Source organism: Pezoporus flaviventris, unplaced genomic scaffold (genome assembly GCF_033815535.1).
Source record: "Pezoporus flaviventris isolate CSIRO_AGI_PZ_B2104156 unplaced genomic scaffold, CSIRO_AGI_Pfla_v1 ptg000002l, whole genome shotgun sequence".
NCBI classification, from domain to species: Eukaryota; Metazoa; Chordata; class Aves; order Psittaciformes; family Psittacidae; genus Pezoporus; species Pezoporus flaviventris.
The window spans coordinates 21,619,640-21,634,771 of record NW_026892550.1 but is presented as its reverse complement, the minus strand read 5'-3'; the positions used below and the strand labels follow the sequence as shown (position 1 = coordinate 21,634,771).

The 15,132-nt window shown below is 35.9% G+C and overlaps 1 protein-coding gene across 2 annotated transcripts in view; it reads left to right on the top strand.

Moving 5' to 3' along the window:
- Positions 1 to 15,132, top strand: part of PDS5A (PDS5 cohesin associated factor A) — an 80,416-nt gene that overhangs the window by 50,968 nt on the left and 14,316 nt on the right. For both annotated transcript variants that reach the window (XM_061471266.1, XM_061471258.1), the window contains exons 14-26: positions 337 to 418; positions 1,212 to 1,260; positions 1,382 to 1,521; positions 2,702 to 2,817; positions 3,565 to 3,670; positions 5,132 to 5,292; positions 7,951 to 8,074; positions 9,287 to 9,445; positions 9,688 to 9,756; positions 10,423 to 10,559; positions 11,262 to 11,385; positions 11,658 to 11,862; positions 12,375 to 12,489. In XM_061471266.1, coding sequence (XP_061327250.1) covers positions 337 to 418; positions 1,212 to 1,260; positions 1,382 to 1,521; positions 2,702 to 2,817; positions 3,565 to 3,670; positions 5,132 to 5,292; positions 7,951 to 8,074; positions 9,287 to 9,445; positions 9,688 to 9,756; positions 10,423 to 10,559; positions 11,262 to 11,385; positions 11,658 to 11,862; positions 12,375 to 12,489 — 1,587 coding nt within the window. The remainder of the gene's footprint in view (positions 1 to 336; positions 419 to 1,211; positions 1,261 to 1,381; positions 1,522 to 2,701; positions 2,818 to 3,564; positions 3,671 to 5,131; positions 5,293 to 7,950; positions 8,075 to 9,286; positions 9,446 to 9,687; positions 9,757 to 10,422; positions 10,560 to 11,261; positions 11,386 to 11,657; positions 11,863 to 12,374; positions 12,490 to 15,132) is intronic.

The window sequence follows — 15,132 nt, the reverse complement described above, 5'->3', positions numbered from 1 at the left end:
ATCTGTAACTGAATTCTTATTTATACTGGCCTGTGTTTTATGTTGGGAAATGTTATTTTCAAGATGATTTGTGTGTTTGTGAGACATACTGTGGCTGTCCCACATATGTGAAATTGTTCCAAGCAGAATAATAAGAGAGGGGATGTTCTGTAAAAAGAGAAAATCAGTTCCACCTTGTTTGGAACAGGTTTGTTTACTACTTGGTAGGTTTTGATTGTACCTAGCAGATGTTGCACTTGTATTAGTAAACAGGATTGGTTATTTATGTTGCATCTAGCATGTTCTTGTCATGGATAAATGGGTAAGCTTTTCTTTTCTGGTTTTGCACTTTTGCAGAGCACTGAATGAGATGTGGAAGTGCCAGAACATGCTAAGGAGTCACGTACGAGAATTACTAGACTTGCATAAGCAACCCACTGTACGGTTTTGAAAATATTAACACTTTATACAGTGGACCTGCTAGACTAATTTATCGGGGGGTGTTTAATACTATATTATTGTTTCTGCAGTGTGAATTTGTTATTCTGCTGATTTCTATATGTAGAAAATGTTCTGTTCTCATGAAGTAAAGTTGATTTCAGTAATGCTTAAATGTATATGGTCTCCTAAAGTTTACTGTTATTTTATATTACTGGTCAGTAACTTTGGGAAAAGTAAAAAAAAAAAAAAATCATCGGCATGTTTTTGTCTGCTTTTGACAGACCTTTTTTTGTTTTCATTTTACAGTGTACTTTGAGAGCGGAATATGTTGTGATGTAAAGCAATGATTTAGTTGTTTGCTCGAAAACAAAAGTTTTTTAGTATTTATACTGAAATTTTATTTATAAGCATATTTTCTTCAAACTACCACAAACTTTAAGTAGAAGGGCATTGCTTTGGGGGTGTGGTGTGTTTTGGAGTTGGATATGGAGGAATTGTTTGGGGGTTTTTATTGAGGTTTTTTACCCAACAGCTTATTTTAATCTGTTATATGAATTAGTGAAATTTTTTAGCTTTTTGATATTGCAAGGTTTTTTCCCCCCTTATTCTGTGTGTAGTAGCTGCTAATGATGCTGCTATACTATTCTAGTGCTCATTCTTAAAATAGAAACATAAACCATAAGATTCCAGAGTAGACTGTAGTGCTGGAGAGCTAACAGATCAGCTTAAAGGTGTATTTGTGTAAGGGACATATCACTGATTTGTTCGTTTGTTTTTGCTGTTGTCCTCAGTCAGAAGCAAACAGTGCTGCCATGTTTGGAAAGCTGATGACCATAGCAAGTAAGTGCTAATGAGTTCTGTAAACTGTTATTGCAGCATTCCTGGAAATTTTATTTCTGTGAATATTGGCATACTGAAGTGGCACACTTTATCTTATGATGAATCGTGTTTAATCATACAGAAAACCTTCCAGATCCTGGAAAAGCACAAGATTTTGTGAAGAAATTCAATCAGGTTCTGGGAGACGATGAGAAACTTCGGTCCCAGCTTGAGCTGCTAATTAGCCCTACGTGTTCTTGCAAACAGGCAGATGTCTGTGTGGTAAGGAAATGGAAAAGCAAGCTTTCACACTTCAAATGTTTGTGCTTAAACCGATTCTTTGGAGTTCATGGTCTCCTTTGGTACTTTAACATGATTTTTATTTTATGAAAATCAGAAAAATATACCTTTTTGGTTAACCTGTAGAGATTATGGAAAATACAGTTTATGATCATAATCTTGCTTCCTGTTGAAAACATTAGCTTTATTCCTTCCTGGAAATATGAGCATCAAGAATGAAATCTAAAAGACTAACATAGTCTTCTGTGGTTCCTAAATTGTCTTCTGACACTGGTGAAATTTCTGAGTACCAACAAGCCAGATATTATACTCTGAAATTTGTACAGGGAAGGGAACAGAATGACCTTAAGAACTATGTCCACATCACTTGATATAGAAAGTATGCCTCCTTCTAAGCTAGTAAACTTTGTTCATTGGGAATGCAGTGATGCAGTTTCAAAAGGAAGGTTTCTTCCCTCTTCCTGAAAATAATTTAGCATAACAGAACAATTTCCTGGTTTGTAGGGTCTGCAGCATTCAGCCATTTAGGAGAAGGAATGTCAAGAAGTCATCTCTTTTGAGAGATTTTTAGACTCGCACTCAAAACAGAAAATAACTTCTTGTTCACCTTCTGCTGGGTTTGCAGCTGAATTTAGTGCTCTTGACATCTGGGGCATTCAGAGGGGAAAACCAGGTTTTTGGATCCAGAGCAAGTACATAGGATCTGAACATCTGTTGTAGCAAAGGTAGTGTGCTTCTGCACATCTGCAAGTAGTGCTGTTTTTTTCATTGTTTCTTATGAAACCTCACATATACAACAGGGCTACCTACAGATTTATGCGTTACTCGTCAGTGTAGATATTTAAATTGCATCTACATTGCACTTAGGTGTCCCTTGACTCTGTTTTGGTTCTGGCTTGCAATTCCTTAAGAAACTATGAAGAGCTCTTCTAAATGAAGAACATTTAGAAACCTAAATGCATCTTGCATTCAAGTAGTTTGTAAAGCATGTATGCTTTCAATATAATGTGATAAAGATCTGGAGCTAACAGCCCCCCTTAGAATATGTTTCACTGTATAGACAATCTGTGGTTAGAAGAAGTGGCTATACTTAGCTTATTCAACATGCTTAAGAAGTAAGTAAAATGAGTACAATTCTTGTTTGTATCTAACATTCTTGTAGAGAGAGATAGCCCGGAAACTCGCAAATCCTAAGCAGCCAACAAATCCTTTTCTGGAAATGGTCAAATTTCTCTTGGAAAGAATTGCCCCTGTACATATTGACTCGGAAGCCATTAGGTAAGTTTCAAAGATCATACTAACTCATAATGATTGTAAAGATGATCTGAATGACGAGGGATAGGGGTTTTAAAAAGGGGGTATTTTCTTGGGATTTAGATTAATCTGTTGTAGAAGTAAAAAATAATACTTTTTAAAAATAAATATTTTATGTAGATGTCTTAGTTTCCAGCAGCCTGGGTGGCTGGGCTTGCAGAGGATGCAGTTTTACAGGGTTTTTAATACTTCTTTGCAGTGTTGTCTGCAAATGATTTTTAAAAAATCAGTAGTTGTTCCTGGTGAAACTGCTATTTGTGGAACTTCTGGTGAAAATTACGATCATAATTTTCACATAATTAACTGCAACAGTCCTGCATATAGCAGGTGAAGTAATTAGCTTTTGTGGGATTGTGTAAGAGTGTTTGGATTTCTTTTGAGACTGTCTGGCAAGCTAATTGCATTCGGAAACTCATGCAACTGTGTGTTGAGCTGAATGCTGCCAACATGATGAGTTTTATTTGGGGGTTTTTGTTTGTTTTATTCCTTCACCCTTTCTCCCCAGAAAAATTAAGTCTGTATAAAGCTTAACTCGGAAGAAAAAGGAATGGTTGAATACCTTGATTACAAAACAAAACCAAAAAATCAAACTCCACACAACCTTCCCCCATAACGAACTATTGTGTTCCCTTTATTTATTGTCAAAACCAAGTAATCTTTGTACATTGTCACACTCATTTGCTTTTTTTCTTTTTGTGTCTGTTATTTCAGTGCACTAGTAAAACTAATGAACAAATCCATAGAGGGGACAGCTGATGATGAAGAGGAGGGTGTAAGTCCTGACACTGCTATTCGTGCAGGACTTGAACTTCTCAAGGTAATCTACATTAATGCACCTATAGTTTGTAATGGAAGGGACAAAAGTGGTATGACTAATGAATTAATGTTAGCATGGTTTTAATAGTTATTATTTAGATAATTACTTTTTCAATGTATGAATGTGTTTAGTTATTTAATACTTGAGAAAAGAATAATGTAAGGAATGGTTGTGTTTTTTTTTAAAGAAGTATGGTTTGAAAAGGGTGCCTAGGCTTTAAATACGCACATTAAAGCAGAAATTGGTTTCTACTTAGGGGAGTCATTTAGAAGAAAGTGCAGAGGTAAAGTGAGAGGAACAGAAATGGGGAAATTAGGAGGGGTACATTCTTTGGGGCCTGTGTGATCCTGGAAGGAGGGCAAGCAATAAACTGAAGAGCCAAGTTATGTAGAGGGGAAAAAAGGAGGATGGAGGAACTTGTGTTCCCCGTGGTGATGAGAGATGGCTGGAGTAGAAAGAAGGATTTGAAATATTTGAAAAACATCTGTGATGGATTTGGCAGCTCACTGATGAGACATTACTTTTAACATGTTACAAAGGGAAGTATGAAAGCATAAGAGAGAGAGAAGGGCAAGGTTACATAATTTTCTTTTCAGAAGTGTGAGTGAATGAGGTGGAGTTTATGGAGACACATCACACCAAATTTGGTAATGGCAACCATGGTAGAAATAGTTATATGGAAGCATGCAAAGAAGTAATGGAACTTGGAAATCTGCCAGGGTTGAAGATTCTGTTGCTGTGACATGGATATTTTTGAGAATGTTATTTCATTCACTGATACTTGTGCAAGTGGGCAACTCTGATCAAAGAAACCAAGACAAATCCAAAGATTTCACAAAATACATGCAACTTTTCATTCTTCTCCCTACCTTACATTATCTGAAATTTAGTTAATATAGTTTTGCTTTGGGAGAAGCTCTTGTTCTCTCCTATGTTACCTTGAATGTCTGCATGCTTAGTTTTTTTGATGTTTATTCTATTTAACGGGGTGTGTTATATTTCATTAGCTTTAGATTAAAAGGCTAGTAATCCATTTTGTTTGTAGGTACCTTACCTTCCTCGATGTCTTTTCTGCTCAGAGACTATAGGTTCTGAAGAAGTTAAGATTTCAGTTCAGTTAAATTAAGTTGAAAAAAAAACCATTCTTAAGTATATTGTAATATAGATGAATACTTTTGAATAAGTGTTCATTTTAATAAATACATTTACATATTCAAGTAATGTAGCATCTTACAAAATATTTGGAGGATGGGAGGCCCTGAAGAACAAAGCATAGATTAGTTTATTTGAAAATGTTTATATCACATTCCCCAAAATGGACTTACTGAACGTAATAATCTCATGTGAGCATGTAATAGCTATTGATGATGATGGTAATGCTCATAAACAGCCATAATTTTGTTTTTCTGATGATTCAGTAACCGTAAATAAATACACCTTTGTTTTAATGTCTATCTGCAGGTTCTGTCCTTTACACATCCTACCTCGTTCCACTCTGCAGAGACCTATGAGTCTCTGCTTCAGTGCCTCAGGATGGAAGATGATAAGGTAGCTGAGGCAGCCATACAGATTTTCAGAAACACGGGTCACAAAATAGAAACAGATTTGCCACAGATAAGATCGTGAGTGTATTTCTTTACATGCTGCTTTTCATACCTAGATTTCTTCCTCTTGATCGTTTATTCAGTATGTTGCCCCTAAAATTAACTTTATAGTCTTGTAAATGTGAACAGCTTCTCTTCCATTATTTTGTATTCCTTTACTACCTTTCTGTCTCTTCATTTTTCGTGTTCTGGGAATGTTTGTGTATTTATTGAAGATGATAGGTGGTACTTAAAACTCTTCTTATAGTAGGCATATTAAAAGCAGTGTGTAGTATGTTTCCCAGGTTACAAAATAAGCAACAGCAAGAATATGCTGAAGATATAATTCTTTGGCATCGTTTCTACTCCTGTCTGCCCTTCATGCAGTTTTTCTATCTTTGTAAGGAAGAAAAGTATAATCTGTGATGGCTCACAGCTCTGTTTGTTATGAAACAAGTTGGGAAACGAGATCCAAAAGCAGGCATGAATTTCTAACAAAGAATAATTGGCTCTCTGTAAGTCATCATTATACAATTCATGCTTTAACTGCTGATTAAAGTGGCATAATCTACTAGGTATTCACAAGCTATTGAAAACCTTGTGGGTAACATCTAAGACCTTAAAATTAGCCTCTTAGTAACTAACCGAGATTATACAGCACAGGTTTCAAATTCTTCTTTGTTGAAATAGCATCTGGAATATTACCATGCTGAATTGCATACCAGCGTACACATGAAGTTTTCAGGGAACTGAAAAGGCAACCTGAGCAATTTTTGTGGATTTGAGTCAGATTTTGGGCAAAAGAAAAATGTTGGAAGTTCACATACAAGACTCCTTTGAAGACACTTGTAGGAGTGAAGAAAAAGCACAGCAATCCCCATTGCCAGTATAGTTCCCAGTATAGTTGTCTGTACTTCCAGTTGTCTGTACTTCCATACTAGAGTTTAGTCAAAACTGCACATTGCTGGGGTATGCCATCTTCTGTCAAAGGAGCTCATATTGCTGACGTTTGTTTTGTCTTCATGCCTTAGCAAGGTATTGCTGAAGTATAGTCTGGGCAGTCTCAAATAACTTAAAAATATAACTGTCAAAACGGAGGTTTAGCCTTTGGGATGGTTTACAAGCAAGTCAGGTTAATGTTCTGAAAGCCAAAACCACCAGGTCAGTGTGTTTACAGTGACACAAAAAGAAGTCTGAGGACAAGTAGATGTTCCAGATTTTATATTCAGAAATCTTTAACATAAATGGAAGATTTTATATAATCAGCAAGATAGTTTGTTTCAAGTGACCTGTGTTTTGTTGTTATGTTGGGTGTTTTTAAAGCACTTGTTTAAAGCAAGCAGGCTGCTTCCTGTCCTTTGAAGTAGTTTTCACCAGCAGTAGCCCAAGTTCTTCCTCATGTGGACTGCCATATGACTCTAGAGTGATGGAAGCATTGGGCATGCTCAGATAGAGCCTGTGCACTATGTGTAAACTTGTAGATGTAAACATTTAAAGGTGCATGTCAACATGTCAGGTTTCACCTTTTGTAGATCTATGTCAGTTGTGGTGTGAGGAGGTATATGGTGTGTAAATGGGGCATCAGTGCTTGACAAAGTCCCTTTAATGTGCCCATATTTACACTATGAAAACTGTAGGTTAAGCATTGAAGCTTATTTTAACTAGCTTTTACTGAATTCTTTGCTATTTTGGTTCTTAATGCAATTTGTGGAGTCTTGGCAGGTTTGAGAAGAGACATTTTTCGTACTTCAGGATACTCTTAACATTTTTCTAGGAAATCTTCTGTTTGTTTTGGGGTTTTGTATGTTTTTTGATGAAATTGCATGAGAATTCATTCTTTCAACCCTTCAAGCTGTTCTTCCACCTCGTTGCTCATCTCAGTTATGTAGATTGTGTCAGTGAAGGCTGGACACTAAATAATCCATGTACTAAATGCTGTATTGTTACTCTACCTCTCAAGAGCACAAGGAATTTTCTTTTAGGTGATTCTCTCCCTCAGACTCTTTCTAGGTAATTTTGTTTTCTCCTGTCAGTTGCTGGATGAGTTGTGTGGTAAACCTCATGAGTAGTGTCTCAGATGGTGACCTCTTGCTTTCCAGTGCTCTCATAAGTGGAACCAACCAGTCTCACCAACCTTGACCTGGGCTCTAGAGTGGCTTCTGCCCTGCTCTTGCCTTCCATGGCCTCTTAGCAGTAGATAGATTTCATGGAATTCAAATGCAAAAGCTCAAAACCAAGCAGTTGTTTACATGAGTATATGTTGCAGTTAAAGACCAAAGGTTAAGCAGTAAAGGCATATAAATATACTGCTGTTTAATGGTTACTCCTAGCTTTCATAGATTTCCTTCAGCCCTGTCACTTCAAAGCTTGGGTAATAACCCCAGGTGTTTACCTTAGCTGAACCTGTCAGTTCCCCCCACCTTCTATTTGGCTTCCTAAACTGCATTATTATGATCAGTATTTTCTTTTGTGCTTGATTTTTCCCTGTGGGCTTTTTTCTGCTTAAATGTGAACAGTCATATGTTCAACAAGTATTACTTAATACAGTTCCATCCTGCTTTTCACTTATGATCATGATCTTTCCTGAACAGACGTCAAAGGATGGTGAATTTTGAGGATAGATTTGTGTAGATGAAGAGCTTTATTTTTTTGTGGATTGCAAATTGCATTTCGAAATATTTTGTTTAACGTTCACAGAACACTAATTCCCATTTTGCATCAGAAAGCAAAAAGAGGCACTCCTCATCAGGCAAAACAAGCTGTTCACTGTATACATGCCATATTTTCAAATAAAGAAGTGCAACTTGCACAGATCTTTGAGGTATGTCTTTCTTTTTTGTTTTTACAATCTGTTTCTGTTGTTCTTAATTGATACTACTAATTAACATTAATTCAGACCGTTTATTAACATAATTTATGAGGTTGGGAAACCTACAGGTGCATGATAGTCAAGATAAGCTGTTAATATTACATAGCAAATGATTAATGTTTCTCTCTTATAGTCAAGATTTTGTAGTATTCTGATGCCTGATAGATTGGGTATTCCTTTTTTGTCTACACAGGAAGAGTTTGGGGAAAGTAAGCTAAATATGCTGGAATGATGTACACTAAATTCCATGAGGACATTTAGCAGATACTCAATGAGAGATAACATCCTCTACTTTCAAACTTCTATTAAATTGCTTTGCTTTAAGGTCTTTGCAGGTACAGCGCTTTCTGACAAAGGAAGCTAGTGCAGAATAACTACTTGACTCTTAGGCTCAGACATTAGCTTACTGCTTGCTTAGACAAGTTGTAAAGCAGAAAGTCGCCTTCTCCATACCAGAGGGTTTATTACTTTTCACTGTAATCTCTCAAATAATAACATTATTAATCTGCACTTGTCGAATATTTTAGGTCCTTAATCATGGCTATCTCTGAACCTGGTCATAATTCACAAGTGTGAAAAGCTTTGACTTTTAAGAGTTTGGTCTCTGCTTAGACTTCTCTGAGAGTGCATGTTCCTTCCATAACACCAAAATATGATGTGAGGATGCTGGGTGATACAGTAGCACAGAATTATCCTGGTGATTGTTTCCTAGCAAAGAAATACTGATTGCTAATAGCAATGTCCCTAGTTGTTTCCAAGTGTTTTTTATTTTCTGCCAGTTGCAGTTACAATTTAGGTTTTCACAGCTCCTGAACAGAATTGAGTCAGAGTTTTTCCCATGTCTCCCAGGTCTGAATCTATTTCTCCATTAAAATGGGAAGAGATTGTAAAATTTGTTTTGCCCGTATCTCGTGAGATTTTTGGTTACTCTCTTAAATAGGAAATTCTTTCTCCATTTTTATTTGCTAATGTTATTAATTCTTATAGAAAAACTGTGAAACTCAGTAGCAATCCAGCAGGAAAATAAATTATTTTTAGGCATGCTAATTTACTTATTTATATATAGCTGAATATATAGCTTTTATATATATATATATATATATATATATATATATATATATATATATATTTGAATTTTTTTTCCCCCCCCCCCCCTTTCCTCAGCCTCTTAGTAGAAGTTTGAATGCTGATGTACCAGAGCAACTTATAACTCCATTAGTCTCATTGGGTCATATTTCTATGTTGGCCCCAGACCAGTTTGCTTCTCCAATGAAATCTGTTGTTGCAAACTTCATTGTGAAAGATCTTCTAATGAATGACAGGGTAAGATTTTTTTTTTTTTTAAAGTCCTTATTATTCTATTTGCTTGTTGTCAGCTCTGTGGGGAGTAGAGCTTTTTCTGTTAAAGAAGTAAATAATGTTCTGTAAATGGCTAGCACAGTGATAATTGCATTATAAAAGATCTTTGTGTGAAAGACTGCTTAGTCCTTGACTTTTTTCCATTTTTACTTCTGCATTTTCTGTATGAGTTGAACCAGTTCTTAAACTTACATGAATGTCTGTAGTCAACAGGTGAGAAAAATGGAAAATTGTGGTCTCCAGATGAAGAAGTTTCTCCAGAAGTACTAGCAAAGGTGAGTGATCTGCTGTCAGTAATAATGCCTATATTTGAGGTTAAAAATCTACTTTTTTTTCCAAGTTGTGAAACAGTATTAAAATAAATCCATTTGAGTACTTTTGCATTAGTCTTCTTAGAATATGCGGTGTTGTGGAGTTTTTGTGGATTATACACACAGTTGTAGAGCTGTTGAAAGTTATGCATTTTGGTGTCGTCACTTACCAATATTAATTATGCTGAATGTTGAGAAAATTGAGGTTCAAAAGTTTGTTTTCCTTCCAAGAAAATAGATTTGACTTTACTGACTGTAAACAAAATTGAAATAAATTGACACGCTAATAAACTGTATTCATTCAGCTTTATAGGCTATTTACTGTGAACCTTATGGCCATTTCTAGAAATGTTTGTCTAGTTGCTCTTACCTTTAATCATGTAGCAAGTATCTGGCATCATCTAGATGCACATGGTGAGGACACTGAACCATATTTGAAATGTCCTTATGTCACAGACTGCTACTTCCTCCTTCACCCTGTAAATAGGTACTGCTTAGTTCTGTTCCTTAAAAATAAATAGGCTCAAAAAAAATAGGATTCTGTGGAAATGTCAGTTTGACAGCAGCAGGTTTTAGTGACTTACCAACTCTAGGAGGTAATTTCATTGTTGATTTGTTTGTGTTTGATAGGTGCAAGCAATTAAACTTTTGGTACGCTGGCTGTTGGGTATGAAAAACAACCAGTCAAAATCTGCAAATTCCACACTCCGGTTATTATCAGCTATGCTCGTCAGCGAAGGAGACTTGACAGAACAGAAACGGATCAGGTCAGATTTTGTTCCTTTCAGGCTACCATCAGTTTTGTTGTAGAATTTCAAAGAATATTAATTATTTTGGAGTTTCTTTAGAATTTTAAGGTGAGAGAAGTATTGGCTAATGGGTTGTTAGAAAATAGATCTGATTGGAATTCAGTATTAGAAGTGAAATGGCAGAACAAAAATAGGCTTGATACTCCTTTATTGTAATTTACTAATAATCTAACTCTGTAGATATCTTGACAGTAAAAGACATACTAGGAGTAAAAGACCGGCAGGAGTGTCTTTGAAAACAACTGAGTGATGAGATTTAACACACTTGGGAGTTGGGTGATTTTGGGTGGAGCTTTTTTATTCCAGCAGTGAGGTAACTTTGCACCTCATCTTCATTCTGAGGGTGAAGGAAGCAAAGATAAAACCTGTGGCAGAAACATTACTTTCAGTTAGACAGTGATGTGAAAACAAGAGACTTTACTCATTTCAGTGTTTTACTAGAATCAGTTATTTTGTGGGGAAAGCAAGCACCTTATTTTCACAGGTTTGGTTGGATTAATTTAGCTCAATCTGAAGTTATAGAACTGTGATCTAATCTGACAAAGGAAAGCCTTAATTGCTCATTGATCTTAAAAAAAGAAGAAATCGTGACATGCAAGTAATTTAAGAATCATTGGGTGAGTTTTGTTTTGTTGTTTTTTTCCTCTCCTGTTTGTATAGTAAATCAGATATGTCTCGACTGCGGTTAGCTGCTGGTAGTGCAATAATGAAGCTTGCGCAGGAACCCTGTTACCATGAAATAATTACTCCAGAACAGTTCCAGCTCTGTGCACTTGTCATTAATGTAAGTAACTGCATCTGAATTGAAGTGACTTTTAATTAATTGAGTTCAGAGTCCTTACATCTGAACTTCTGTTGCTGCTACACTGAGTATTTTCTATTTCTCATTGCAGCTTTTAAAAGTTCTCGAAATTTCAAGATACTTACTGTGCTGCACCTGTTGATATTTTAAAAAGTCTCCTCATAATTCCCCCAAGAATGCCTCTTTTATTTTTGTGTGGTTTTCTGTTTTAAACCCAAGATTTTTATAGTTGCGGTCTTCGTGTTTTGCTGTAGGATGAGTGCTACCAAGTGAGGCAGATATTTGCCCAGAAACTGCATAAGGCACTTGTGAAGTTACTGCTCCCTTTGGAATATATGGCAATCTTTGCTTTGTGTGCCAAAGACCCTGTGAAGGAGAGAAGAGCACATGCCAGACAGTGCTTGCTCAAAAACATCAGTATACGAAGAGAATATATTAAGCAGAATCCTATGGCTAATGGTTAGTATATCAGTAAAATTGTTAAGAATAGTCAAATAGTAAACTGAAAGGAATAATGGTTAAAACTAAAGCAAATTGCTTCTGTAAAGAAATACTGAATAAGTTTAATTTGTTTCCTCATCTTTATATTGGACACATTCAAACCTTAATTTACTTGGTTTAGCATAGCATAAACCATAAAATACTTTTCTGTACATTGCTAAGAATTACACTTGTCAAATATAGTGTTGTTACTGTGGTAGTTGTATTGCTCAAAAAATAAAATGGTGGTATTTGATATTTGAGGCTTTATCACAGTGTTCCTGACGTAAGATTAAGTAGTTTCTTAGTAGTAAAACTCACTCATTTCTTTTTAATGATTTGTTAAGAGTAAAATTTGTAGGAAGAAAATGCAAGTTGAAATTTTTACATTCCACATTTGAAAAAATAATACTTTGAAAAAGTGTTTCTTGTGATGTGCATGTGGGGGTATTATAGATGATATTTATGATTATTTTCTTTTGTTATTGTAGAAAAATTGCTATCCTTGCTGCCTGAATATGTGGTACCGTATATGATTCACTTACTGGCACATGATCCAGATTTCACAAAACCTCAGGATATTGATCAACTTCGTGATGTCAAAGAGTAAGTGCCAAATGATTCTAGAATTGTTATGCTGAGAATTTTTCCATGCTTGGAGAAAACTGATTAGGAAGAGAGGTACTCTTCACTTTGTCAATGACATTTTGCAAAACAGTAATCATGAAAGTGTGTAACACTTTAACCAAGGGAAGAAGGCATCAACAATTGCTTAGCAGTATTTGTGAAAGCCCAAATGGTAGCCTGTAGATCACACCATAGTATACCAAATAAGTGGAGTTGTCTTCTCATAAAGTGAAGTAATGATTTTAGATTCTTGTATTTGTCTAGGAATACCTGTAGAATTTCCCACCGCACTTACAGGATGCCAAGCGGTGTCAGTTCAGATATTATCAGATACAGAGATTTTCCAAGACTTGAAATCCAATTTTTTTTCTTTTTTCCCCCTTATGCGAATCTGCGGGAATTCATGTTAAGTTTGCTGCTGACTTATCATTTGGACTGTATGCCTGCAGTGCAGCTTAGTGCCTCTTGATCTATTCAGCACAGATCAGTGTACACAAGCCTGTCATAAAGAAGCATGTTCTGTACTGCTTCTACTTTGAGACCTTCTTGTATGCCTCAAATAATCTTTAATACCTTAAGTATAACTTTTGTATTCCTTTGTGTCTTGTAATGAATTTTAAAAAATAGTTAAGTTTTGACACTTTCTAAAAGTTGTTAAAGCACACAGACACACACACAGATGCACAGATCTTTGGGTTCAGTGTTCTGGGGTTTATTTTTGGTGGAACTGTGAGCACTGTTGCTCTTACAAAGACATGTATAAGCACATACTACAACATACATCATCAGAAAAGCAGTTCATTCTTGGTACAGATAGGTGAGTTCACATCTTAATTCTTTTTGCACCTTCACCTGTGAGGGTCCAAGCCTGATTCTTTCTTTAAATGAAAAAATTTGTTTCGATTTCTGAGTTACTTGTCTCACACCTAGTCAGAATCTGAAGTCAGTGGAGACTTCTTACCTAATTATCAAGTCTGCATTTTGTCCCAGGACCCTCTGTTCCTTCCAACATCTGGAAGCATCCTCTAGCATGTGCTCTATCCAAAATACATTGAACAAATTCTGATTCACAGTTCTTGACTTAATACTTATCTGAGAAGTGCTTTCTGTAGTGCACTAGAAGTTTTTTTTGACCCCCTTTGTATAGCTTTTCGTTGTTGTCAGATTTCCTCCCTCATGTTTGTCACAGGCTGGCTAAACTAGCCAGAGAGGACTGCTCCAAACAAAGAAATACTCTGTACAGGAATTTTGGCAGCAGTACTTCTCTGAGTAGTCTCCTGAGATAAATGCAAAACATTTTTCTCATGTAATGTAATACAGTTTCTTGCAAGAGTTCTGAGGCTCATAGTGTTCACTTTAAAGTGTTAACATAGCCACTTGCAAACTTGGAAAAGCAAACTTGGCAGTGTGTTTTGCAGTTGTCTCCCTAGTTTGTCTTGGTTTTACATGGCCTAAATTCAGTCACGTAAAGTAAATACAATGCTTAGCGAGTTCCTTAGCTATAATCTGTGGTGCTTATCTTTAGGAAGTTTAAGATTGTTCTGCAGAGGTGTGTTTGAGGTTGTTTCTTAGGTTGAGACAATGTCTTTTTCTTCCAAATTCATATTCCAAAAATACTGAAATAGATACAGAGAATGAACTTCCTTCATGTGACTGTGTTCCTCTAGGTGCCTGTTTTTTCTATGTGAAATCCCACTGTTCTGGAAAGGTCTTGTTGGGGGTTGATAATGATTTGATTTGTTGACTTAGTGAGGAAGTTAAACTATTGAAGTTGATACATGTTAACTGGAATTACCAGAGTAAAATTTGTCCTCAGTAGTAATATTCGGTTTTGTAGGAGTGGGATCAGTATGGTATTGGTACTGTAATCATCCCATTTAAGTTCTTGAGAATAGTGAATAGATGGATGTAAAGGTATCCAAGAGATTTATTTACTAAAGCCTTTATAGCTCTTTGATGCGTCAGAATATAGATGTCTTATTTTATTTCAACACCAGATAACTGTTGAAGTGTTTTGACAGAGCACAACCCTCTTTTACTTCGAGATCTTGAGAGAAATGTTCCTTCATCTCTTGTGTTACAATCTTTAATTTGTATCAGTTAAGAAGATTGGGGCTTTTGTGGACAGGGAATTCTGATGTTCAGCCATCCTGTTTTTCTAGTTTTTTATTAGCAGCTTTCTGCAAGATAATCTCTCTTCCAGAGCTTTAGAATTAAATTAGCTACTGGTGAAGCCTGCATTTCTCATACCCTCCCATATGTCTTTCTCAACTAAGCACAATTTTACCATATTATGACTGTTGACCTCGTAGCCACGTGCAGCTGTAAATAGCAAATGATTGCGTGGATGAACCAGTTGTGCTTTATATCATAATTGAAATATTCTTAAAGCAAACTTTTTAGTCAAAATATAATGGGTTCTCCCAATCAATAAATAAGATTTAAAGAAAGAAAATTAGAAAAGCTAATTCCATTACGTCTATCTGTAAGGATTTCTTTTCCTCCCATATGGACCATTAGCAAAAATCTGACCTGCTCAGTTTTGGATCTCCTCTCCTATTTGGATTCCTGTATTAAACCACATAGTCTATCAGCAGTATGACTTGTTTAAGCCTGTTTTGA